The sequence below is a fragment of the Arachis hypogaea genome, chromosome 9, assembly GCF_003086295.3.
Source record: "Arachis hypogaea cultivar Tifrunner chromosome 9, arahy.Tifrunner.gnm2.J5K5, whole genome shotgun sequence".
NCBI lineage: Eukaryota > Viridiplantae > Streptophyta > Magnoliopsida > Fabales > Fabaceae > Arachis > Arachis hypogaea.
In genome coordinates, this window is record NC_092044.1 from 116,767,992 (window position 1) to 116,795,744 (window position 27,753).

At 33.3% G+C, this 27,753-nt stretch overlaps 3 protein-coding genes across 8 annotated transcripts; 2 read left to right on the forward strand and 1 right to left on the reverse strand.

The window, feature by feature from the left end:
• Nucleotides 1-13,148: 13,148 nt before the first annotated feature.
• Nucleotides 13,149-14,059, forward strand: LOC112712428 (vacuolar iron transporter homolog 1-like). The gene has a single exon (XM_025765317.3). It carries the CDS (start codon nucleotides 13,216-13,218, stop codon nucleotides 13,906-13,908), a length of 693 nt encoding a protein of 230 aa, XP_025621102.1. The 5' UTR covers nucleotides 13,149-13,215; the 3' UTR covers nucleotides 13,909-14,059.
• Nucleotides 14,060-15,038: 979 nt separating this feature from the next.
• On the reverse strand, nucleotides 15,039-22,710 carry LOC112712430 (eukaryotic translation initiation factor 5B). 3 transcript variants are annotated; one of them, XM_025765319.3, is made up of 13 exons: nucleotides 22,444-22,690; nucleotides 19,975-22,336; nucleotides 18,837-19,396; nucleotides 18,635-18,742; nucleotides 18,433-18,533; nucleotides 18,116-18,206; nucleotides 17,908-18,018; nucleotides 17,768-17,833; nucleotides 17,500-17,559; nucleotides 16,826-17,383; nucleotides 16,213-16,332; nucleotides 15,772-15,891; nucleotides 15,039-15,664 (listed from the first exon to the last, which is right to left on the reverse strand). In XM_025765319.3, exons 2-13 carry the CDS (start codon nucleotides 22,226-22,228, stop codon nucleotides 15,599-15,601), a joined length of 4,215 nt encoding a protein of 1,404 aa, XP_025621104.1. In that variant the 5' UTR covers nucleotides 22,229-22,336; nucleotides 22,444-22,690; the 3' UTR covers nucleotides 15,039-15,598. The 3 variants fall into 3 exon arrangements, with proteins under 3 accessions (XP_025621104.1, XP_025621105.1, XP_025621103.1); XM_025765320.3 differs by having other exon boundaries at nucleotides 19,975-22,280; nucleotides 22,444-22,642; XM_025765318.3 differs by having other exon boundaries at nucleotides 19,975-22,710.
• A 755-nt stretch (nucleotides 22,711-23,465) lies between these two features.
• On the forward strand, nucleotides 23,466-27,160 carry LOC112712431 (fructose-1,6-bisphosphatase, cytosolic). Of its 4 annotated transcripts, XM_025765322.2 has the most exons (11): nucleotides 23,481-24,053; nucleotides 24,136-24,197; nucleotides 24,554-24,620; nucleotides 24,694-24,807; nucleotides 24,885-24,971; nucleotides 25,244-25,314; nucleotides 25,413-25,478; nucleotides 25,560-25,646; nucleotides 25,733-25,808; nucleotides 25,887-26,001; nucleotides 26,844-27,160. In XM_025765322.2, exons 1-10 carry the CDS (start codon nucleotides 23,772-23,774, stop codon nucleotides 25,995-25,997), a joined length of 1,023 nt encoding a protein of 340 aa, XP_025621107.1. In that variant the 5' UTR covers nucleotides 23,481-23,771; the 3' UTR covers nucleotides 25,998-26,001; nucleotides 26,844-27,160. The 4 variants fall into 4 exon arrangements, with proteins under 4 accessions (XP_025621106.1, XP_025621107.1, XP_072060059.1 ...); XM_025765321.2 differs by lacking the exon at nucleotides 26,844-27,160 and having other exon boundaries at nucleotides 23,466-24,053; nucleotides 25,887-26,134; XM_072203958.1 differs by lacking the exon at nucleotides 25,560-25,646.
• The last annotated feature ends 593 nt before the right edge of the window (nucleotides 27,161-27,753 follow it).

Genomic DNA, 27,753 nt, shown 5'->3' on the forward strand with positions numbered 1-27,753 from the left:
AATTTGAACTTCTCTTCGACTGGAGTAGAAACTGGTTTTGAGTGCTCCATTTGAAATTTATTCAAAATATCATTTTCATATTTATTTTGAGAAATAAAAATTTCATCGTCTCTTTGAACCACCTCAATGCCAAGAAAGTAAGACATCAATCCCATATCTGATTTTTGTTTGTATCCCTTTGCAACTAATCTTGCTTTGAAACGATCAATTTCACTATTGGATTTGTACTTAATTTTGTAAACCCACTTTATTCCAAACGGCTTTTTATCTGCTAGTAAATCTGTCAGCTTCCATGTGTCATTCTTCTCAATGACATGAATCTCTTCATCCATTGCTTTCTTCCAATTGTTGTCTTTAGAGGCTTCTTCAAAGTTCAACGGCTTACAATCTGAAAATAGAGCAAAATTTATGATTTCTTCATCGGATGGATCGTTGTCATTGCCAACTTCATAATATGCTAATCTAGCAGGTAGTCTCCTCTCTCTTTGAGGTCTTCTAGATGATTCTGTTTGTTCAGTTGCGTCCGGTTATCTTTCTTCTTCATCATCACATGTATTTGAAATTACAATCGGATGCTTTTCTGTCTTTGTGTCCCAGTCCCACATGGCTTTTTCGTCAAACGTCACGTCTCTGCTGATGATTACTTTTTTTATTTTTGGATTGTACAACTTGTATGTTTTTGAGTCTGTGCTATAGCCAATAAAGATACACTTCTCGCCTTTGTCATCTAACTTCTTCCTTAATTGATCTGGTACATGGGCATAAGCGATACACCCAAAGACTCTGAAATGATGAATGGAAAGCCTCTTTCCTCTCCAAGCTTCCTCTAGAATTTTATCACGAACACTCTTTGTTGGACACCTATTTAAAATATGAACTGCTATTGCGACTGCTTCTGCCCAAAACTCTTTAGGCATTTGTTTTAACTTGAGCATGCATCTGACCATATCCATGATAGTTCTATTCTTTCTTTCAGCAACTCCATTTTGTTGAGTAGTATATCTAGTTGTTAGTTGGTATTGAATTCTGTGTTGCTTAAAGTATTCTGAACATGCAAGATATTCTGTTCCTCTATCTGTTCTGAGAATTTTGATTTTACAGCCACTTTGTTTTTCGACAAATGCCTTGAATGTCTTAAAGACATCACATGCTTCTGATTTTTGCTTCAGAAAGTATACTCATGTATATCTACTAAAATCATCAATAAAAGTGATAAAGTACCTGCTACCACCATTACTTGGAACTTCTACAGAACAGAGATCTGAATGCACAATTTCAAGTAATCTTCTGGCTCTCCATGACTTTCCTGTAGAGAATAGATCTCTGTGCTTCTTTCCCAGTTGACAAATCTCACAAACACAATCGGAAATATGAATCCGTGGTAGACAAAAAAACAAGTCCTTTTCTTGACAGGTAGTTTAGGCCAGAAAAATGAAAGTGCCCAAACCGCATATGTCACAACCAGTTATGATCAAGTATCACAAAACTCATGCAAGAGGGATTAACATGTTGAATTTTTAACGGAAATATTCTGTTTGAAGTCATCTTTGCTTTATCTATGAACCTTCTGTTGTTGTCAAACACAGTGCAATATCCACGATAAGTTATCATCTTATATCCCTTTTCAGATAATTACCCCATACTCAGTAAATTGTAATCAAATTCAGGAGCATAGAAAACATCAGAAATATAATTCAGAGAACCATCCTTCAATCTAATTGGTATATGCCCTTTTCCTTCAATAGGGATTTTTGTACTATTACCAAACTTCAATAATAGTTTAACTGAATCATCTAATGAAGAAAATAACTCCTTTCTACCAGACATATGATTACTGCAAGCATTATTCAAGTACCATATATTTTCATCTTCAGCACATGAATTACTTGTAAAAAATAAAGTCTGAGTACCCGGATTGTTATCAGTATTTTGATGCTGATTTTCTGCAACGTGTGCTTGATTATTATTCATCACTTTGAATCTATAATCTGCTGCTTTGTGTCCATACTTTCCACAATAAAAACAATTGAAATTGGTTCTTTCTTGATAAAAATTACCTCGACCTCTTCCTCGATTGACAGGCTTGAAATTCGTTCCACCTCTTCCTTGATTAGGTGGTGTAAAATTATTGTAACTTCTTTAGTTGTAATTGCCACGACCTCTTCCTGTCTACTTTGAAAATTAAAACCGCGACCTCATCCTTCTTGTGTACGGCTTGATGCTACAATATTGTTTAAATTCACTCAGCTTTTCAGGGCTTCCTCGATTGATTTTTCTGAATTCTCTAGTATTCTACTGATGTGGCTTTTCATGGTTCCTTGCAACTCTACAATCGTCATGGTATCCATATTGTGTGACTCTAGTATCGTAGTCACCACATGGTCATACTTCATTGGCATGGTGCGAAGAATTTTTTCCACCACTTTGCTATTGGGCATATCTTCTCCATAGACTCATCTTATTGACAAGATCTGTAACATGAATAAAATATTGCTCAATAGTTTCTGAACTAGACATCTCGTACTTTTCATATTCTCTTCTCAAAGACTGTAGCTTTACTTTATGAGCTTTATCTACACCTTTGTATGACAGCTTTAACGTATTCCATGCTTCTTTTACACTTTTGGCATTTGCAATTTCGCCAAACACCGTATAATCTACTCTTTGATAAATTTGAGATAGCGCCAATTGATCTCTCCTTTGTTGGGCAGCATCTGCTCCTTCTTGCAAACCCAGTTCGATGAAATTCCACGGGTTCTGGGCCTTCAAATGGGTAGACATCAAAGTCTCCCAATAACTATAATCAAGTTTTTCATCTAACTTGGGATCGGACCACACAATATTAAAAGTGTTTGCCATACTGACTCTATGAAAACACAACTATGTGAGAACTCTCTCACACCTCACAAACTCTCAAACACCAGACACTGGATTAACCAGCTCTGATACCAACTGTAAATATAATACCCACAACTTACTTGGTCCTAGGATCACTCACTCATATAAATGACGCTATCATATTTTTCATCTCTCAAACTCACCGATACTCATATGAAATAATAGAACAAAGAAGGACTTCACATAATCATATCTTTTTTTCATTATATGGAACATACAAAATACATAAGGCATATGTGCCTTTATATAGGCAAAGTTTCATACTAAAAGTTCATGATTCTATTAGCTTCTTAATACACATACTTATCCAACTTTGCTTCTTACTTTGACTATTCAAATAAGTAACTTCTTGTAATTTCTAGTACATCTTGAAAATTCTTTATTAAGCTTAGTCATCAATCTTGAAGTTTCCAATGCACTTCATGATTCTTCTAGTATGGAGGTGATGAGTGCAACTTCCATTCAATTCCAATTCAATTTGATTTTGAACTTCTTCAATGTTCTAGTATATTGTAGTTGTACTACTTTCTTGAATATTCTTGATTTAATTTTCTAACAGTGTAAAATGACATCTAATAGTATAGGATTAATCATTTTTCTTTTGATGGTTAAGTGCTGGCTAAATTTCAACAAAAATGTTGGCACTCTAGACTTTCTCTATTAAAATTAGTCACTAATATAAAATAATATTAGAATATAAATACATATTAAAAATAAATTAAATTATATATTTATACATAAATATATTGATAACTAATTTTAGTGTATAAATAATATTTTTTTAAGGATATAAAATCTTTAACTTGTCTTATGAATTAGTTTTTAAGAATCATTTAGACCGATTTAATTAATCCCGCATCTTAAATTTGGGGTGATTTAGTTTTGCCGTATTATTGACTTTAATAAATTAATTTTCACTATTTTTAGTAAAACTTCTTTTCACGGTGTATCAATTAACGAGCTTGCTACCGTTGAAATTTAACACAACAATGCTCTACGAGACATGTTAAAGGGAACAAATTAAATTACAAATACCTTTATAAATTATTAGAATGAAGTGAAAATATAATAACAACGATCAATAATTAAATCTTTTAAGGAAAGGTGTTCCTGCCTCTCAACTCAACAAAAAAGGGACTTTAATAATTTATTGGAGACTTTTCATTCCTTCTACGTATGTTCTGCTAGTTAGGTCGTTGGAGGGTTGATGAACTCTTCTTGTTCATGCCATTAATTAGACACCACTTTTGGTTCAAAGTGCATGTGGAATGCGCACTAGATTCAATTAACCAAACAAGATATGAATTATGAATGATGGGTTATCTTATTAGCACGCATTTTATTACCTACAAATCTTTGTCGGGCTCATGGTGTACATCACGCGCGTCAACATAAATTTATGGAAAATGTTTTAATTGGAGTAATGTAACTTTTAGATTCTTCTTATGTTACGATTTATGTGACTCATGACTAAAATATTTATGATGTTAAAAAAAAATATATATATTTATGATGTTAAATCATATATAATATAAATACAAGAATATTGACTTGATTTCTTTTTACGTTCTCTTAACTTCTTATTTAACCTGAAAATAATTTTTTGTTAATATAAACTGCAAGGCATAAAATTGATTTTAATTTTTTTAAGCATTATTTGAATATTACTTTGACTTAGAAGGGTATTGAGATCAAATTGTGTATGAAATTGACAGAAGTCCCCTTCTTTTATTGATGATTCTTATTCCAACAGCTTGTCAATTACTTTACCTTATCAAAAGATCATTTAAACTATCTTGTTTTTTGAGAGTTACCTTTCTTTATCAAAAGATTAGTTTTTCAGTTCTTTAATGCACATAAAATAGTTATTATAATATTAAATGTATATGTAATAAGAGACATTATATTATGACATACAAATGTTAGCATTTGTATTAAAAAATATTTAAGATATGACATATAAAAAATATAAAACCCTGTCACTAGTGAAATTCATGAAAATTCTATATATATCCTAATATAAATAAATATGATTTGTTAGTTAAGAGAGACTTGTTTTATAACTAAATTTTGTGTGTATTTTAATATAGGTATGAATTCTTGTCTAAGGGATAGATTCATTTTTCTAAGTACATGCATGAGGTTAAGATTTTAGGTGATTAGGATTTAGTTAAAAATCGATAGATTATAAACCATTAATAAAAATAATACGAGGAACGAATAAACAATGAGTTATAATGACTGGAATGTCTTACTCGATAAACTCAATATTATATATATTGACTTTACTGTAAAAAAGAAATATCGATATTTTTGGTATTCGTAATTAACATAGTTCAGAGAGGATATTTTTTCATACAATATATGAATAAAATTTGTGAATAGTTTGGCGAAGGGTTTAGAATAATTTTAGTAAGTGAGACAAGATAAGAATTTTTCTTATAATAAAGTGGAGAAAGTATATGAATGATAATTTGTAGAGACAATAGAAGATATAGGAGATAGGTCACCTAGTATTTTATATAGAAAAGGAGAATAGAATGAGAAAGGAAGGACTCAAATAGCTCTTAAGTATGCGCAAGTTGCGTTAGAAGAATCCAACTCGCATTTAGGTAAAATTTTCAATTTGAATTGTCACTTTGCAAGTTCTATAAAATTTTTTACGTTTGGAATTTTAAAATATCTATTAGGTACAAATTTATATAGAATTGAGTTAGTTTTAGACGACAATAAAATAATTATAACTTGAGATATTTATGAAATACTGTTAGTATATTAGACTGATTAGTTACTATATAATTTTTTTATTATGAATTTGTAATAGATTTATCTACCTAATTAAATTTAAATTTTATTTTATACTTAACTCAAAAAATAAAACTAGTTTTCTCATTTTTTCATATAACCAAAAAATAAGATTATTCAAATTCAATAATTATAAAATTAGTTATGATTATATCTTAAACAGTTAAGAATTCACTAAAGTTAATATTTTTATATTTTTAAATTTTAAATTAGATAAATTAGTTTTTTAAGTATATTATTTTTTTATTTTTTATTATATATTTAAAATTTAAATTATTATAATTTTAATTAATTAATTATTGAATAATGAGTATGATTAAAAAACTCGTATGTTACACTAAAGCCTTTTTATTCTCCCAATAATGCACTCTTTTAGGTGTTTAAAAATACGCTTTAGTTAATTAGCTAGTTTTCATTACTGTGTAATGACAATATATATAATTATTAAATATATATAAAAATTATTTATTAAAATTAATTATTAATATAAAATATATATTAAAGTATAAAATATATATTAAAAGTAATTTTAATAATATATGTATTTATATATAAATATATAATAATTAATTTTAATAGTAAATTTTAGTATACAAATAATATTTTAGATAATTAAACAAAGCTATGAAAAAATACACGGAAAAAAAAAGCTATAAGAAATTTCATCTTTCAGCGTCATGCTCTCTCTTTTTTCTATTCTTTTTCGTTTTGGCCTTTTCTTATCTAACTTTTGGCTCTTTTAAAAGAGTATGACAACAACGGTAGCACTCTCTTAGCGATGTCTACATTTATTTGACCACCAAATAAAGAAACATAATACTAATCTTCTCAACTATTTAAGGAAATACATTCGCCCCGGCCCCTATATATGAAGATTATCATATATGTTGGAAACTACGATATCACTCTTTCTTTTCTCGCTCATTTTTGTGCAAAAATAAACACGTAACAACTCCTTCCATTTTCTGTGTAACTTCAAATTTTGATTTCTCTTCTGAAACCTTTACATGCATCATCTATATATATAAAAGTTCTTGATTTGGAGTTGAAACACCGACAAAATGTAGTATATATGTTCAATAAAATTAGATGAATTTAATTCAATCTTAAAATTCTTAAAGGATGAGAACTGTCTGGCATCTATAAAAATTATCAAAACTTATATTATTTAATATTTATTAATTATTGTAATAATTAATAATTATTGATTAATTGATTGTAATGATTTCGTTTTCAACAAAGTAATAATCAATTAATGAATAATTATACTTATAAAATAATTATTATAAGTATAATTATTTTATAAGTATAATTATTCATTAATTGATTATCACTTTGTTGAAAACGAAATCATTACAATCAATTAACCAATAAAGTATGCCGTTGTGTACGTGCATAAGCATTCAACTTCAGTACGCCATTTGTTGATAAAATATATATATAATGGATGTCCCTATTCAAGGGACTTACACTTAGTTGCATACTTTATAGTTTATATTTATATAAGAAATGGTAGGACATTAATAATTTTTTGAGTATTTATCCAAATTGGTCCTTAAGGAATTTTGAAGTGGACGTTTTAGTCCTCAATTAAAATTAATCACTCTGATGATCTTCAATGTTTTTTGGCGTCAGACCAATTGATCCTTCCGTTAAATTGGTCTGTTAAAGTCTAACGGCAAAATCTAACGTGTCACATTGAGTTGGTGACACAGATGATAAGAGACAACATGTCACATTGAGTTGGTGACACAGATGATAAGAGACACGTGGGAAAGTAGACAATGTAGTCCCTAGGGTAGATTGTACAAAAACGATAATGAAAAATTACAGATAGCCATGAAACGACGTGTGAAATCAAAATCTTCTTCTTCCTCTTGCCAAAACCCTAATTAACGAAGGCTATAGTGTTAACAATGGCTGCCGGAGATAGTTGTGGAAGTTCATATCGACAGCGAGTTAAAGGTAGTGGTGACGGCAGTGTTAGCAGTGCTTCTGCCCACGGCGGTAGGTTCAGAGTCGTCAAAGGAGAAACTCCAAGATGTCATTGTGGAGCCTATGCCATAGTTGTAAAGTCTGGAACGGAGAAAAATCCGAAAAGACCTTTCTTTGGCTGTCCTTTTTACAGGGTAATGTATTGATGATTTTAAACTTTTTTTTGTATGTAAAACATGATTTCTGATAATGTTGTACTCTAACCCTTCTATTTTTATGGGCAGGAGAAAATTTCCCACTGTGATTTCTTTGTGTGATTTGATAGGGTATTTCAATGTGATGGTCATGGTGGAGAGGATGATGATACTCTAGCGGAGAAGGTGAAAAAGTTGAAAGAATTGCTTGATGCATTTGAGAAGAAGAATAAGAATGCCGTTGAGAATAGACGATGGTTCGGGTGCTGCAGTCCTGTGTTCTTTTTCATACTAGGATTTATGTTCTGTCTTCTTGTAGGTAGGATTTAGTTAGTTTAAGGAAGATTTTATCTTATATTATATAGTGTAACAAGTAATTACAGTGTTAGCTTTTGTTTATGCAACTCTAATCTGTAAGTGCTAGGACAAGCAATGAACGATGAGTAGATGAATGATGAGTATTTTCTGAATAAAGAAAAGTTGCATTAGAAATGGAATAAAATCAGACATACTTAAATCCAAGTACCATACTTGCATTCCATATAACCAAAGTTTAACACAAAAAGGTAGCTAGTCTTTATGTTTTTGCTATGAATACTAAGATCTTTCACAAAAAAAAAGGTGCAGTGACATACACTATCAACATAATAACCAAACATAGACAGACCATGTTGTCTCAATAAGATGTACTAACAACATAACAAAATATGACAAAGTTGTATTAAACTCATAAAACTACGTTGACACAGTAGGATCAAATCTATTTTGGAAGCCTTAGTCCAGGTGCTGGCATGAACTTGAAGATTTTTGAAGCTGTGCCAGAACTTGTAGCAGCAAGTGTTTCAGGTAATGCTGACTGGGTAGGCCTCTGTGGTGCTGCGGAGATGGTTAATCTTGGAAAAGGTGCTGGAGCAGATGGTGGGGTAGGTGCTGGAGTAGAATGTGGCCTCCTAATTCGTTGTTTAGGTCTTGGAGGCCTAAATGTTGATGGAGGTGCAACATGGCTTGAACTATTGGTTATCTGCTCTTAATAAAACACAAAATAAACAAATCATTAGACATTTTGATCCCCAACTAAATAATTTATCTGACATATAGATCCCCAAATAGATAATTTATTAGGCAAATAGATCCTTAAGTATTAAGCCAATCAGTCACTATCACATTGAAGATCACATGAATGCAAGCAGTATGACAACAATATGATCACAACAAATTCAAATGAGATTATACATGTGGCAGTGGTTGGGGTGCTGTTTGGGAGACTTGGACTTCATCTTGTGATGGTGGAGCAAATGAAGTATTTTTCGTTGCTGTTGACTGTCCATTTTTCTTAACCTTTAGGGGTGGTTTAGGCCTTGGTGGTCTCTTGCATGTCTTTGCATTATGACCAGTCTGACCACATTTTTGGCAAGTGACCATAAATGTCCTTCTTCCCTTTATTACATCTGGTGAATCCTCAACAGGATCAGGTTTTCTCTTTTTTTTCGTTGGGCGCCCAGGAGGTCTCTTAATGGTGGGTGGCTCTGGAGCCAAGAGACCAGTCTTTTTCCAATACTCCTCTGAGGTGACTCGTCTGATTACATGTTCATACGTGGCTCGAGTACAACTCATCAGTTTCTTTGTCTTCCCTCTTTGCATCACACATCTCTCTAATTTCTTTATCTCCATAAATAGGGTGTAAGCTTGCTTCCATGCTATGAGCTCTTGGATCATACCAACACATCTTCTTGAATTCATGGTAGCCGAGTTCTTCAAACAACTTCTTCAAGTCAAAGTAATTCACTAAGTCCAGATCCATCGGAGGAAATCTTTTTACATTGCTATTAAGATACAGAAGTTCACCCTTGTTATCTTTGACAAAGCTCCCCCCCATGTTGAAAACACAGGGGTAACCCACTCAGTCATCTGTAATTTACAAATATGGAATAGCATTATCAATATCAGAATATTAAACGTTACCCTCAATCAGACAAAATTCAGATAAAATTTCATCAACACTAAATGTTACTCTAACTTCTCTTATTTGGATAAATTTCATAATCAGCTTAATACATCAATACGATGTGTTCATCACTTTATATTGTGTCTTTTTCATGTTAACCTCGTATATGTATGCACCACAACACTTATCAGTAACTCATGTGAAACAGTATCAAAGAATCAAAAACAACTTTTATTTCCAGCAACTAATGGTATTCTAACAGAAACAACTACTGCATGATCACACCGTTAAACAATGCCAACAATGATCAACTATACCATCAACAACTTAATCGATAAACTCATCACTATACTAACCTCGACCAGTGGTCGTGGCGAGCGAAACACTCACAGGAGAATTCTTCTGCAATAATGCTGATTCGTTCAAACCCTAGCATCGACAACGGCAACGGAGGTGGTCAGAGGACTACAGGTTGACGTGGTGCTGGCTTCCTTAGTAAAACCTAGGAGAAGAGAGGGAGTTCAGAGTAATTTTGTTTTGGTGGAGGGAAGGCAAAGAGATGCTTCAGTTTTGATAGACTCTTCCTCTCACTGAACGACGTCATGCCCTATTCTAAAATGCAGTGTTTTGTATCAGTCTGGCTAGGGACCAATTCGTCCGAATGAAACACGTGGAATTTCACGGCTGATTCATCACAGTCACACGACACATCACCTCCTTCCGTTAGTGGTTAACGGAGATGAGAAAAAAAAGGATCAATTTGTCTTACGCCAAAAAATTAATTTTAGTTGAGGACTAAAACGTCCACTTTGAAATTTCTTAGAGATCAATTTGGGTATATACTCTAATTTTTTAATATTAACGAATATTGACTCAATACTTTATTTTTATATTATTAGAATTTAAATTTAAAATTTAAAATATAACACTTAAGATTTAAAATTTACAAAATATTAATAAAAAATAATAAATTTTATTAATTATATAATATTTATTAAAGATATAATCATTTATATTTTAAAAAAATAATATTATAACATAATATCAGAAATTAATGTGAATCGAGAGTTGGATCTAATATTATATTTGTATTGTGGTTTGATGAGACAAAAAAATAATTGAAAATTCTTTAATTTTCTCTTAAAGCTAGTTAGGCATGAAGCATTGAAAGAGTTGAATTAATAATGCAAAACAATGAATAAAAGTGTTTGTATTTGTAATTTTAATTAATTTGCGTCTCTAATAAAATGAAATAATGCTTATTATTGCAGTGACTGATTGCTTTGGTGGTCTTCACAATTCATACTCTTTCTTTTTTATGATACACACAATTTTAGTGCTTTCCTCTTCAGCAATCCATATAACTTGTATTTACTTTGCTCTACATCACCCTGTGTACTTATCGTTCTACATTATTGATTCATATTACTTAATTCTCCTTCTTTAGCTGATTGCATTGGAATGATAAATATATATCCATCTATATGATTCAAGACATATATTATTATATGAACAATTTTTATATATTTATTTCTGGTTACTTCTTCTATTCTATCAAATAAAAAGGAATTGATATGAGTATTATATATATATATATATATATATATATATATATATATATGTGAGTCTAAATTAAAAGAGTGTGTTAGTTATAAAATTAGTTATGTTTAAGTGATATGAGTTATCAATACGTTTTGTCATTTTGTGTGTCATGCAAAATTCATGAGCTTTGAGGTCAGGTGTAACTTCCCATGTAGAGATGATCTATATGAGATGGTCTCTATTATCATCATGACATTCTAACATCCACGTGGACCTACCAACAAAGCCCTAATTTTCTGCTTTCATCTCTACTTGTACTTTGTTTTCAATAATTATGTTGCTCCCCATGGTCTTATAAATACATGAGCAAATCACATACATATATTTAGCTAGCGTTTTTAAAATATATTTTTTTAATTTTGTTTTCTATTTAGTAGTTACAAATTATATATTCATGTAAAAATAATAGATGAAAATTAATTTTTAAATGATAGACTAAATTATTTAATATAACACTCAATATTTTAATTATTATTTTAATAATATAAGAAAATATTTTTACTTGAATAATCACTAAATCAAATCATTATTTCCTTTTTATTTTGGAATTTTGGTCAAAGAAGTGCACTTCCTTTTGTGAGCATAAATTAAAGCATAGTGAATTGGTTATATATATATTCTTACTTTTTCATGAATTAATATGTTTATTAACAATTTAGCATTATATATATTTGGTGACCCTCACTTGTCTCATCATCAGGAACTTATAGCATGCGTTACTCCAAGTGATGACCAGTATATCTGATTCTTTATTACCAACTTTTTAGATGCATTGATTAAAGGTTAATGCAAGAAATGAGAACTGGTATGGGACAAACAAACATTTGACCGATCGACGAATAGTCTTGACTTTTGGATCAGAAGATAATACCAGATCTGAATTCTAAAATTTGTACAGCTTTTTATGTTAATTAAGTAGGGTTTTGATATCTAAGAGCGAATACTTTTTTATATTTTATCAATTTTTACATTTACACATATACACAAATCAGTTTAGTTTACATCCTTAACTATATTAGACAGAATCTTGCACACACATTAACAGAAAAGGAATATTAAAGAGTGATCAAAATATATTATTTTTTATTATTAATTAGTTATTAATAATTAAAAGTATGTTATTAGACGGATTAATCTTTGGTCTGTTGGGTTTTGAGGGATATATGAATAACAAAAAAATATCTTATTAAATTATTAAATTAAAAAAATTGAGTTAATAACTAAATGATATAGAAAATAATAAATTTTAATAATTTTTTAATATTTTCAAATAATATATATATATATATAACAAAAAAAATTTAAAATACTATCAAAATTTATTATTTTTAACCAATGTTTTTAACTATAAGTCCAATATTTTTATTCTAGCAATCTAATATTTTTTTTAATTCATACATTTAAATATGGTTAAGTAACTGATCCTATTTTTAACTCATACTTTTAAATACCTGTATGTAGCATTCTTCTATACAGCTTTATATCTAAATAAACAACATATTATTACTATATCATCCGGACATTTAGTATTTTCATTTTTCAAACAATAACTTTTCTCGCCCATATTTCGTCATGTCTATTGACTCGGCCTTCCAATTATAAGGCTAAAAGCTCAATAATTTGCAAAAGGCGAAAGCTAGCACACACAGCTTTTTTTATTTTATTTTTGTTAAAGTAAAAAAAACAACAAAAGTTTGATAACACACTTTGTTAGTGGAAAAATTCCACTTTTTTCCTTCAATATTAGCCAAAATTTCATCCATAAATACCATTAAATTGTAGCGTGTGTCTTCCACACTTTAATCATCCTTCATCATCCATTATTTTTCAATTTTCATGGCATTCAATCATAGTAATAATAACAATGATAGTTCACCAATTAATAACGAAACCAAATTTGTAGTGAGTGACCTTGAGCAACAGCAACAATTATCAAGAACCCCAGAGAATGAAGGAGAAGCAAATAAGGAGGAGGAATTTGATTACTCAAAAAGATCCCAGTGGCTGCGTGCAGCAGTGCTGGGAGCGAACGACGGGCTGGTGTCGACGGCGGCTCTGATGATGGGAGTGGGAGCAGTGAGGGAAGACATGAAGGCCATGGTGTTGTCGGGTTTTGCAGGCCTTGTGGCAGGGGCATGTAGCATGGCCATTGGTGAGTTTGTTTCTGTGTATTCACAGTTAGACATAGAGATTGCTCAAATGAAGAGACAACAACAACAAGAAGAAGAAGATGAGAAAGAGAAAGAGGGTTTACCGAACCCTTTACAAGCAGCGGCAGCATCAGCTTTTGCATTTTCGATTGGTGCAATGGTTCCTCTTCTTGCGGCATCTTTTGTAAGGGACTATAAGCTCAGGTTGGGACTTATTTTGGGGTCGGTTAGTTTTGCTTTGATTTTGTTTGGTTGCTTGGCTGCCACTCTTGGTAAGGCTCCTCCATTTAGGTCTTGTGTTAGGGTCTTCTTTGGTGGTTGGTTAGCCATGGCTATAACTTTTGGCCTAACCAAGTTGATTGGCTCAAGTGTCCTTTAACTACTATCTTTTCTCACACAAGTTTTTCTTGCTAACTCGGTGTCTAATTACATGTTAAAGGTGAATCATGTGTATTCTGTTATGTGTACATATATTATTGTATAGAAGATATTCTATTTACTATTGAATAAAATATAGAGCTCACTTTGAATTGATGAGTTCATATGATCATATCACGTTAAATTATAAATAGAATATGAGCTGGTATAATATCTCATACTATATATATTCGGTGATTACTCACATAAAATTATTTTTACGTAAAAAAAATTATTAAATAATAATTTAATATATTAAATTATTTAACCGTTGTTAAGTATGGTCATTTTCATATACCGAGTGGTCATCGCATACCCTACTTCTGCTTTAAAGAGGCCACTTAAGGATGTGTGTGGATGGAAAAATTATAAATAATTTCCATAAAATTTAAAATAAAAATATTATATTTTTATATTTGGTTCAAAGTTTAAAAAATTATTCTTAAATAAGTTTAATTTTAGAAAATTAAAATACTATAATTTTAATTCCCACATTTTTTTCTGGATGTATTTGATTTCTAAGAGAATGAAATCGGAATATTGGCAATAATCAGTAAACGAAGCTAAGGGTATATTTGGGCCTTTCTATTTCTACACGTTAGCATGCACAACACAAGGCAGCTAGCTATTGGGATTCGGAAATATCTAACTTAGCGTTTCAGACTTTCACTCATCATTTGAAAACGAATAATAGGAAGTCATGCTGCTTCAGTTATGGAAATTTATTAATCTTGTACGTTATGAGAGCTTGATGGGAAGTGCCCCTCTTCTGAGCAATGGCAGCCAAATGAGGAAGCTTAAACCCATGCTTTAGGAAAGAATTTTACCCCTACTACGAACAAAACTATTGGAAGCAACGTTCACCCATTAACAAATTAAATAGGGTTTCAGCTACATTGAGCTTGCCTTGATGAGAATGGATCACAACGAAACATGGCAATCATAAGGAAACGATGATGATTGTGTGGAGCCTAGTCACCCTGCTAGGCTGCTACTCAATAAAGGCGGAGAATGATGATGTAGTTGACTCAAAGTCTTAAGTTTCTACAAATGAATATGGTCAGACACTAATGAAATGTTGATATATTCAGATTTGATAAACATGCTGATATATTCAGAAACATAAACAAAATTTCATACTCCACATGGGAAAAAAGTGTCTCAAATACAAAGGGAAATATAACAAGAATTTTACAGCAAGTGCCACAGAAACAAAAGCTGATTATTTCTTCGGTCACGCAATAATTACTCCCGTAAAATTTTAGCTTCGCCTCAGTGAACAATCGCAACAGATTAGAACAATTTGTCAGCTTCAGCAAATATATCAAAATGTGTAGACCTTTTTTGCTTCTGTGTATACCACAAACCTATATATAAAATAGTAATTCACAAAATTTGAACCTTCATATCGTACCATTTCTCACCATTTTAGCCTGAACTTCCCGGATGACAAAGTAAAGGAGTCACTAGTGCAACATGTACCATTTACTTTCAATGCTCCTTATCTTAGTCATTGCAACATCTTTATTGGTCTCCATGGTGGATCCAACCACTTCCTCACATGAACCCTTCAAAGTCTTGTACAGAAATAATTCATAGAAACCATCTTGTGCTGAAATGAATGTTTCAGTGCCCACAAAACAAGTCTCTGCTCATTGAATCTTGAAAACATTCTTTAATTTCACAACAAGCCTCCATTCTTCAGTGCTTAGATCATCCTGTATCAATTGATAGATTCAGTTTTATGATACTAGCACTTGAAAAAACCCCTAAAGAAATGATTAAAATATATGAGCTGCAACTGACGCGTTTACTTATAGCTTACCCGATAATTAGCTTTGAGTATGTCGATAGACCTCCGCGAAATATGGCTTACAAGTTCGTCATCTATCTCAAAATGCCTCCCAAACATTTTCTGTTGCTCCTCAGGATTGCTACCAACAATCTGTAAACCCAATTGGATATGATTGTAAGACCAAAACAAAGGGAACTAAAAAATATACTAATAAACAAATAAAGAAATAAAATGCACTCCCCTTTCCCGGCCACTTATCCTTTATTTCTACTCTCTCTCACTGACACAGCCAAAAACTGACCACAGGTAAGGCTTAAATTGTTTGAGACATTTAGTACCAGTATAATAAATAAAACTACCAAACACCAAATAATTTTAAACAGCTTCTACGGGGGCACCCCATACATATACATTTAATTCCATTTTAAAACTTTGTAAGCCATGGGAAATCGATTTTCTGTAGGTATGTACCTTAATAGCTACTTTCAGCCCCTTCTTTGCATAATCAACTGGCTTGTGGTTATTTTCAATGGAGGCAATGCGGCCAATATCAATGAAGTCTCTAGAAGGAATACAAATTGGAGTCCCAATCTGTCAAATAGAAGATATTACATACAAACTCAGAAACCATGAATCACGAAACAAAACAAAATTAACAAGGTTCCCTCATTATACTAACCCTAGAACCCAAAAAGATAAAGTCGGTTTTAATGGTAAGAAAATTCTTTCAATACAAGGTTAGAAAAATGTCAATCAGAGCAACAGTTGGGTTGACTGAGATCATTCCCAAAAATAATGATGCAAACATGAAACATAAGGACATGCAGGAATGAATAAGAAATCTTATCTGGAAATAATCATTTTCATTCTACTGTTCCTACTTCTGCATTTTAAAACTATTCGATAAAGAATATCCTTAACGTATGCTACAAATAAAGAAATATAACTGCCAATTTGTTAGCCAACAAGAACCCTAAACCCAAAAAAAGTGTTCCGTTTTTTTTTCAGAACTGATAATAAAGCTACTCAACAGTCAACACATATAATGCAGTAATATTGAGAAGTTTCTGGAATAGAAGAGTACCCTCGCAATGCCTTCAAGAACATCAACTCCCAAAACAATTGGATCCTTCTTGTTGAAAACACAGTTTGGTAAAATTTTCAGAACACATGGGAAGACTGCCTCATCGGCAGATTCCTTCTTTTTCTCCTCCTTAATGTTATCGATATAGGCCTTAAATTGATCAAACAAATGATAAATGATATCAGCGATAAAAATTTTCACACCCAGTTCTTCTGCAAGGTCCCTAGCCTCGGGAGTGACTTTGACATCAAATGCCAATATAGCGGCATATTCTCGTTTCTTTTCAAGCATTACGCTTGCCTTCATAACATCCTTTTTATGCACAGGGCCAATGCTTATACCACTAACGGGAATATTCACTTCTGGTGTTTTCAAAAACTCCAGCAATGCTTCCAAAGAACCAAGGGTAGATGCCTGTACACAAACTCCCTCACCACTCCTGTCAATCCTGCTCATGACTGATCGCATATCTTCCATTGCAGATTCTTTAATATCGTCCAAATCATCATCAGGCTTCACAACATATAAACCAGTTCCAGCAATAGCATGTTCAAGCCCCTGAAATATAATGCAAAATAAGATAAAAATATTTACAATTTATGAACACAGGAACCATTGAGACATTATGAGGAAAAATTAGGATGAAAAGAAGTCTGATCAACATCACCAAGTACCTGGGCAGTGATCTTTATACCCATTGCAGCTTTGATTTCTTTGTGATGAAGAAATGTACCCTGAAATTTATATCATCGTTATTAAGCTGTAGAATATATGTCTGAATAGAGTACAATGTTCAAATATATAGAAGAAATTGGATTATTGACTTCGAGAATGAGACATGAAAATGATTGGTTCAGGTAACAAATTTAACTTGTTTTGTTATAGAATTAACATAGTTGCACAAAAGCAACAAGAAATAAAAAGTATAAGAAAAGACCGAACCTTAACACGGAGTTCCTTCATTGGATGCGGTGTGAGTAAAGCTCGAATTGTTGTTACAATTGGCCCCTATAATAGAAAACTTCATTAGCCAAAGCAGGAGAGCATGTAGTTAGGATAATGCCAGAGATTGTGACACTTGCCTGCATTCCACAGACAACTATTTGGTCTCCTTCATGAAGAACACCATTAACTAAAACAACATCAATAGTAGTTCCATGGCCTTCAACAACCTTGACCTCCAAGACAGTGCACTGGCAGCCACAATCAAACAACAATCAGGCCACTGGAGTTAAGTCAACTTAAAAAGCAATAAGCCAGTATTACATATTATGAGACAACACAGCTAACCTGCACTTCATCACTATAAGTAAGTTTCTCAGCCATTGTTTTTTGGGTCCATTGAACCAACAGTAACAACAAATCAGGGATTCCTTCACCACTGAAACATCAAACACTCCAAATATCAATAAAACACCCACCCAATAAGCATTAAAACAAAAAAAATCATACAACTACCCTAGATACCACTGGAGGAGATGATACGAAATGGTAGAGGCTCAACTAAAGGCCCTCCAAAACAATCCATAGTAACAGTGTCAAACATTACTAAACCCTTTTGTTCCACGCTACCAGGGGTATTATGGCTACAGGCCTACCACAGTTACCTTATTGCACTTGTAGGTACAATGTTGAATGTTTCTCCCATTTCCTTGTTTTTATAATACAACTCGGTATTTAGTCCCTGTTCCTTCAATTGAGTAATAATCTAGCAAAGAAACAAAAGAAATATTAGGCTGGGACTGTGGCAGACAATAGTCAAAATTGTCTAGTAAAACAAAAAGTATACAAAAAGAAACATTTTAAAACCTGGACGAGCCTGTGATTGAACTCATTTTGAACATCCTTGGTTTGTTGTTTCATCGCTTTGATAATTGGAGCATTGCGACATGTTTTCCACCCATAAAGCCTGTCAACCTGCAATGTTGCAAGAACAATATGACATAAATAAGCATTGATAATATCAGAAGAATTTAAGTATCAACTCAAAATTTGGAGACAAAAACCTCACCTTATTCAAGGCCACAATGAATTCTGTATTCCTCATTTTTAATAGATTGAGTGATTCAATTGTCTGTTGCTCTAAGCCATGCATAATGTCAACAACCAAAATTGCAATATCACATAGCCCTGAACCCCGAGACCTTAAGTTGGTAAATGATTCGTGCCCTGGCGTATCAATAACCAGTAGACCAGGAACTTTTAGTTTTGCATCAGCTTTCAACTCCTTAGTTCTTTCACGTATGTTGTCCGCAGGGAAGTATGTTGCACCAATCTGCTGTGTGATACCACCGGCCTCACCCTCTTGAACATTAGTACCTCGAATGCAATCCAGCAGCTTAGTTTTACCAGTATCCACATGCCCCATGATACAGCAAATTGGAGAACGGAGGTTCTCTCCACTCGGCTTAGGAGACACAGAGGACTTTTGCGTTTCTTTTGACTGAGTAAGCTTTGTAGGTTCCCTTGGCAAAACAGATTTTGGTGGTTCTGAGTTATTCTTGTCAGCAACAAGCTTTCTATCTATAATTTCTTCGGTCACAGGATTAGAAATTGTTTTCTTTGTTGCAGCTGTTATATAAGATAATCCAACCAAAAAAAGAAAAAAGTATAGTTAAAAATCAATATATATATTTTCCAATTTAAGCAAGATTATAAACCAAAAACCCTTCAATTCAACCCCACAAACTTCGAAACCATGCCTAATAATAATAGGTATGGAGAGGTTGGATGCATGTTCCGTGGCATTTAACATAAACACACAGAAAGAAGTTATTCTGCATTTGCACACAATTACAGAAAGAAGATAGGTAATGCACATGCAACAGGAGGATCTATCGTTGTAAGCATTTCAAAATCAGACAAACAAAATCATATTCATAAAGTACACCATAAAAAGAGGTTTGGCATGAATTCATCTGCCAGTTGAATCCCAATAGCCCACTTTAGTGGCAGCAAGTGGCATCATAAACATAATCAAGAAGGCACTTGCTGACCAAAACCCACAAACCAAAACCTGATACTGGATCCAAAATTCAAAGATTCTCCACTTTTTAACTTTCTATTCCCATACATCATACTATATTCTTGGAATAAAAAAATCACATTACTTTCAATCATCAAAGAAATATCAGAAATACAAATCTTACCAGCATTGTTCATAGTTACAGCAGTCTTTGTCTCCTTTTTGGCAACTGGTACAAGCTCAGAATCTTCATCAGCAAATGCACCCTTGGCATTCAGATTAACATCATCCCAGCTTTTTGCATCCCATTCATCCTCTTCTTCATCATCATCTACTCCATTGTCTTCAGCAGCTTCCAGAGGTTCAACTTTCTCCTCCACCTGCTCTACCACGGTTTCTTCAACCTTTTCTGGTTCGTCTGAACCTGCATCAGTGGCTGTCTCTTCCTTTGCTTCAAGGCTTTCAGCCGTCTCAACGGCAGCGGTGGCGGGGGCAGCAGCACCATTCTGCTGATGATGGGTTGGTTTCGACTTCTTTGTCTGATATATAGGCCTTTTGGCTGGTGCACCAGAGTCCCCACCAGGGACAGTCACACCTCCTGTGCTATTAAGAAACTGCTTCCTCATTAACTCCAAGCGGCGAGCCTCCTCTTTCTGCTTACCAGTTAGCAGTTTACCTTCTTGCTTCTTTCTCTGGAGCTTCTCCTTTTCTTTCTCCTTCTTCCTGCGTCTAGCTTCTTCAGCCTGTCTCTCAAGTTCCTCCTGCCTACGTCGCTCCTCTTCTTCCTTCCTTAACCTCTCCTCTAATTCTTTCTTCTGCCTTTCTTCAGCCTCCTTCCTTCGAGCTAATGCCTCTTGCATCTCCCTAACATGCTTGGGTATTTTCTTGTTGTCGACTGCTTTGGCCTTTGAATCATTCTTCTTAGCTTCAGCAGGCTCGGCCTTAACTTCTTTAGCTTCATTTTCTACTGCAGTTCCAGCAGCTGCAGCTGCTGCTGCTGCCGCCTTCTTCTCCTTTTCCTTTTCCTTCTTCTTTTTCTTCTTCTTTGCAGCAGCTGATTCTACTGTCTCCTCTTCCCCCTCCTTTTCACCCGCAGCATCAGTAGCAGGTCCTGATTCCGAAGCAGGCTGAGCCTTATCATCCTGCTGAACTTTATCATCCTGGGATTGAGGAGCAGAAGGTTTAGCTATTGGAGGGCCCTCACCAAGCTCTGCGAGAATCGCATCTAAATCTTCCTCCTCTTGAGCAGTTCTTCCACTCTTGTTTTTCTTCTTCTTCTTATTTTTGGAGGTTTCAGTGACTCCACTCTTATTTACATTGTTGTCAACATCTGCACTACTAACTCCAACACTAGGTTGCTCAGGCTCAACAGTTTCATCACATGGTTTGGCAATAGTTTTCTTTTTAGAAGACTTCTTCTTACCCGAAAACGCAACCAAAACATCATCTTCATCCTCACCGTCTCTAGTAGGCTCAGCTACAGAATCATCTTCTTCATCGGCAAAAGCTGAACTAAATGAAGCCGTCTTCGTAGACTTTGATGACTTCTTTTTCTTACCAGAGAAGGTAATTGGCATGTCCTCACCATCGTCATCTTCCTCCTTTTCATTCTTAGCCTCCTCCCCATCGTCAATATCACCAAAACTAGCTGCTGAAAATGCAGCAACACCACCCTTCCTGCCACCTTTAGAAGACTTCTTCTTCCCAGTAAAAGCAATAGCTGGTTCATCCTCACCTCCACCACTATCCACCACCTCCTCACCATCATCAAAGGCCGAGGCAGAGAATGAACTGCCTTTCTTCGATCCCTTCGATGGCTTCTTCTTACCCGAAAAACTAACCACCAGCTCATCCTCCTCCCCACCGTCATTATCACCATCATCAATAGCATCAAAAGCTGAGGCACTGAACACACTGCCACCACCTTTTTTCGAGCCCTTAGAAGGCTTCTTCTTCCCTGTAAAACTAACCACAGCCTCCTCGTCCTCCTCCTCCTCAGCGTCACCACCCTCACCAGTTATCCCAGATTTGTCATCGTCTTCATCATCACCACCATCACCGTCATCATCACCAAGCAAGCCAAAACCAGATGCAGCAGCGAACACACTGCCTCCACCACCTTTCTTAGATTTACCCTTCTTCTTCTTCCCAGCAAACACAATCCCAGCATCCTCATTCTCATCATCGTCCCCAGCCGCACTAATTGCCACATCATCGTCATCATCTTCGACGTCCTTACCCTTTGCCTTAGCTTTGGCATTATCCTTTTTGCCCTTCTTCTTGGCAGCTGGTGGTGCCACAGGCTGCGGCTCCTCGGAGAGGTCACCGATGTCATACTCATTATCGTCGACAACGACCTTCTTCTTCGATTTGCCGCCTCCCTGTGACGCAGCAGGCACGTTATCGTCGTCGCGTGCCGTAGGCTTCTTCCTACCCATATCCGATTGTTAGGGTTTCCTTCGTCCTCTTATCCTCCTCCTCCTCCGTCCCCTATAACGGGAATTAGAGTCGGCGCGTGTCAAAAGGACAAACGAAATCTCGTTCCTCTAATAACGGGGAATTTAGAATCGGATCATCAATAACAAGATCGCTTAAAACAAAGAACGAATTGGATAGGCGTGGGGGATGGAGAATGAAAGAATCTGTTCCTTACCGAGATGAAGCAAAGCTTGAAGTCTACGCAGCGTAGAGGAATGTGTGTGAGAGTAGCGGGGCAGGGTCTAAATGCAACAATAATGGAAGAGGCTGGAAGGAACAAGGAAGAAGGAAGTCACAGCTAAAATTCAACAAAACCAGTGAAACTCATGCGGGTAACACAGCAAGAGTCTGGAAAGACCAATAAATGCCTCTTTAGGGTTCTCAATTTGTTTATTTTTATTTATAGGCCCAATCCTAAGCCCATAGAATTGCACACAACACGGCCCTTATTTAACCCCATTCCATTCGGTTGGTACATATCTTTGCTTGTGTTCATTGGTTCAAACTTCCAAGTCTAAGAAAAGATAGAGAATGATGTTTTGGTTTTAAAAAAAGATATTCTTTTGAGTTTTTTTTTTTAAATTTTATAATAGAAATTAGTTATATATTTAGATATTTTATATAAAAAAATTTTATTTATTAATGATGTTTGGATATAATAATATATAAATATTTTTTTAATTATGTAAAAGTTATCTTTTTAAAAAAAAGATATAATTATATTTTAAAAAATATATTTTTACTTTTTAGTATTTTTTAGTTATTAAAAATTTATTAAATATGTTAAAAGATAAAAAAATTAAAAAAAATCTATCAAATATAAAATAATTTTAAAAAAAACTTATATTTTTAAAAAAAATCTATTCAAATATTTAATGACGTCTAAATAAATATTATATTTTATAAAAAAATTATTTATTAAAAAAAATTATTTATTATATTTAATTATTAATCTAATTTTTTTAATATAATAATTTAATAATATATTTTAACTTTTATTTTTAAGATAAAAACTCGATCAGTCAATTTCACTTGAAATTGATATTTGAGAGCCATTAGATGATTTGACGATTTGACTAAATTTTTATCTAACAATTTTCAATGCATTTTTAAATATTATTAATTAATTAATAATTAAAAATAATAAATTCGGAAGAATTGTGACGTGAATACTGAGCAGTAATGAAATGAAATAATGTTGCATGGTGTGTTGGAATAGATTGACTAACGACTACGAAGAAGAGCAGAACCTTAAGCATATATAGATATAGAGATATGGATTGATGTGAATAAGACAGAATGATGAAGATGGAGAATGAGGACGAAAATCATTATCCTGCATCGACATAAGCACCACCCAGCCGAAAGGCGCTCTCTACGTCCCCCACGTGTCCTCCACAACTTCCATTCCCCATAGATAGCCCCATCTCTTCATCATTCTAAAACACTATATATACATAGCTACTGAATTAATCAAATTAAAGGTTGGAACTCGGAAGGAAGATGGATCACAGCGCGGATGCTCAACGCACGGATCTCATGACAATAACGCGATTCGTGTTGAACGAGCAGTCGAAGCACCCTGACTCTCGCGGTGACTTCTCCATTCTGCTGAGCCACATTGTTCTTGGCTGCAAGTTTGTGTGCTCTGCTGTTAGCAAGGCTGGTCTTGCAAAGCTTATTGGACTCGCCGGAGACACCAACGTTCAGGGTGAAGAGCAAAAGAAGCTCGATGTGCTTTCCAATGATGTATTCGTCAAGGCTTTGGTTAGCAGCGGCCGCACGGTAACCCATGCATCCTCAACCACCTTATAACAACACATACACTCATCTCTCTCTCTTCAATCTTTATGCTTTTTCTTTGCAGAGCATCTTGGTGTCTGAAGAAGATGAGCAAGCAACTATCGTCGAGCCTTCCAAGCGTGGAAAGTTAGTTAATAATCACAATTAATTCTTGTTTATTACTAATTATTAAATTACTCTTCCATCTTAGCCCACCCAAGACAACAATAAAAAAAAAATTTGTAGTTCACAAATTCAGTCTAACAAAATACATAAATTCAATTACAATTTTAGTCTTTATTATCTTATTTTTATTTATTTTTATCTTTTATAAAACAATGCTCTATATATATTTAGTTTTACCCTCATAGTTTACAACACACTTCAATACAATTTAATCAATCAACAATCAATAAAAAATTTTTTCTTTGCTTTTCCTATTCTTTTACAATTTTATCACTAATTGCCTCATTTCTGAATCTTATATTGCTTGCATGTTGCAGATACTGTGTTGTTTTTGACCCGCTAGATGGTTCCTCCAACATTGATTGTGGTGTTTCTATTGGCACGGTAGGTAGGCTAATTAAATTATAATTTGATACTGGAATTAATTACATATAGCTTGATATTGCACTTGCTGTAGATATTTGGGATCTATATGCTGAAAGATGAGCACGAACCAACCTTACAAGACGTTCTTCAACCTGGCAAGAACATGTTGGCAGCTGGTTATTGTATGTATGGTAGCTCTTGCACGGTATGCTATCATCAAATTTCCTGTCGTCTTCAATTTTACAGATTAATTGTTTTAATATTTTGCTGCTGATTTTGCAGCTTGTTATAAGCACTGGAAATGGTGTTAACGGTTTTACCCTTGATCCATCACTTGGAGAATTCATTCTAACTCACCCTGATATTAAGGTAATATATTAGCCTCTCCAATTAGGGATCATTAATCCACTTCTAGTTTCTTCTTTTTTTGTTTTCACAATTTAAAAACAAAAACAAATAAATAAATAGATTATATATTTAATATAAGATAATTTCTATAGTATTTAAAAGTGATGTCTAATTTATTAAAAAAAATAAAAAATTAATATTTAATTAAAAGATATAAGATAAATAATTTTTGAATATTTAAATATATAGAGTAGTATGTTTATTACTTGATTGATATGTGGTTTAACAATCAGATCCCAAAGAAAGGCAAGATCTACTCTGTGAATGAAGGGAATGCAAAAAATTGGGACGCTGCCACAACCAAGTATATATTAATCCAGTAGTGTCATTGCAATGTTTTGGGCCCGGTAATGCAATGTTGGACAATCATTCATTTTATGAATCTTACTTGTTCTGTTTAAGATATGTGGAGAAATGCAAGTTTCCAAAGGATGGTTCGTCACCAAAATCTCTAAGATACATTGGAAGGTATAAGATATCACATTGTTGCATTTTCAGTTTCAACTTAAACAGTAGTACATGTAACAGTTCTTCTGAATTAATGAATAGCATGGTAGCCGATGTTCATCGCACCCTGTTGTATGGAGGTATCTTTTTGTACCCTGGTGATAAAAAGAGTCCAAATGGAAAACTACGGTAAAGCCATGATTTTGTTGAAGAAAATGGTTTAGAATATATGAGAATTTGTGACATAGTGTAGCATGTGTGGTAATTTGGTGCAGTGTGCTATATGAAGTTTTCCCAATGTCATTCTTGCTAGAACAGGCAGGAGGCCAAGCTTTCACCGGCAAGCAACGGGTAATTAATATAACGTTGACATTTAATTTGCTACTGAATTATGAATGAAATGATGGATATATGAATGTTGTTCAACAGGCACTTGATTTGGTTCCAAACAAATTGCATGAGCGATCTCCAATATTCCTTGGTAGCTTCGATGATGTTGAGGATATCAAAGCTCTTTATGCTGCTCAGTCTCAGGGCTAAGATTGTATCTCCCCCACTACTTATTAAAACCAATTGTTAATATCTATCATCACCTCATGTATATTTTATTTTAAGCATACTTTTCATAATATTTCTGCTACTATATATGATAGATTTTATTGATGGTTTAAGTCTCAGTTAACAGTTTCCCAGAAGCAGGATAATTAATTTTTTTTTCCCCTTTACTTTATAGTTTTATGAGGATCATACGAAACTTTCTTCATTTTCTGGGCCTCCCTTCAGAATAGTGTCCTGAGAATTGCCATTAAAATAAAGGCAGGGACGGACATACCCGCCGCGGGGAAAGTGGAGGCTTTGCCCCAGTTTTTTTTTAACCCAAAAAAGAAATACTTTAGTATTTAGTCTAATATAAATAAAAATTCAATTCAGTCTAAACATTAATAATTTTTAATATCTAAAAAATAAACAATAATATTAAAAAATAAAAAATATTATTACCAATATTTTTAATTAAAAAAATTAAATATCATAAAGTGGATATTTTTTGTGATTGTCCTTTTTAATTTATTTTATATTTATTTTATTTTATTTTAACAGTTATAATTAAAAAAATTTAATAATAAATATTGTAAAGAATAATTCAAAAATAAAATAAAAATAAATGTTTTGTTAAAAAGATTCAATATAAATTTTATTATCGATAAATTTTATAACATAAAAAATTGATACGTATCACTTTGTTAGTAAAAAATATACACATATTTTTTTATTTTAAAATATATTTTTTATCGATATATTTTTATAATACATTCTATATTATATAATTTATTTACATATATGTTTCTAATATTATATATATTACTGACTTTATGATAATATTTGTAGGTGCTTCCTTAAATAAAGGTAAGTTTTTTGATGGGGCATTTAAGGTGGTGTCAATGTCTTCAACCTGAGTTAGTCAACCTGTTTACCATTTGCTTACCTAATTTCCCCACCATGGGTACGAATTATATAATTTGTAAGCATTATTAAATTATTTTTTCCTATAATTGAGTAAGTAAATGTTTGTAATCTCGAAAAATAATAATGGTTTTTGGCAGCGGCTAGATGGGCCGGGTGTCATTAGGTTTATTGAAGTGAAGAATATTAATTCTTTAAGTTTTCATGTTTTTGTCCAATAAATAAAGAGTTTAATTTGCACCTACGGCATCCCCTAACTCGACAGGTCAAGAACTAATTTATCAATGAGTTGCTGCATACATAGGGTGGGATTCGAACCCCCGACACTTGTTTAAATGGACGAGTAAGCTGACCACTCAACCAATCCAAATTAGTTGTAAATAATATGTATTTGACATAAAGTAAATAAAAATTATTTTTTTTGAAACATAAAGACTAAGTCCAAATAAAATCAAACAATTTCAAAAAAGAATATATAACTATCGCGTACAATTAAGTAAGATATATGTTGTGTTTCCATCATCTCTACTTCCATATCGATGTGGTTAATTGACATTGACCGTATAAGCACTCTAATGAAGTTATCCCAAAAAACTGCTAGACCACGTGTTCTTTGGCGACCTTCTCTTTCACAATCCACTACTATAACATTGGCTAAGCCTCCCTTGTACCTCATTCTCATCATTTCTTTCTCATTTCTCCTTGTTTTCATTAAGAAGACAAAGTTGGGTCCTTTTTGTTTTATGAGCTTTGACAAAGCTCGAACTGTCCATGGGTTCCCAAGCCCACGGAAGTTCCATCTGATAATTCTCATTGCTCCTAGCAAGGCTGTCCT

Coding starts and splice junctions, on each gene's coding strand:
- LOC112712431 (XM_025765321.2), top strand. CDS start 23,772: ATGGATCACAGCGCGGATGCTCAACGCACGGATCTCATGACAATAACG. Junction 24,972..25,243: donor TAACTCACCCTGATATTAAG/GTAATATATTAG, acceptor TTTAACAATCAG/ATCCCAAAGAAAGGCAAGAT. Junction 25,809..25,886: donor CTTTCACCGGCAAGCAACGG/GTAATTAATATA, acceptor GTTGTTCAACAG/GCACTTGATTTGGTTCCAAA.
- LOC112712430 (XM_025765318.3), bottom strand. CDS start 22,228: ATGGGTAGGAAGAAGCCTACGGCACGCGACGACGATAACGTGCCTGCT. Junction 17,560..17,767: donor TGAAGGAACTCCGTGTTAAG/GTTCGGTCTTTT, acceptor TATAAATTTCAG/GGTACATTTCTTCATCACAA. Junction 16,333..16,825: donor TTCTTGAAGGCATTGCGAGG/GTACTCTTCTAT, acceptor TCTATTTGACAG/ATTGGGACTCCAATTTGTAT.
- LOC112712428 (XM_025765317.3), top strand. CDS start 13,216: ATGGCATTCAATCATAGTAATAATAACAATGATAGTTCACCAATTAAT.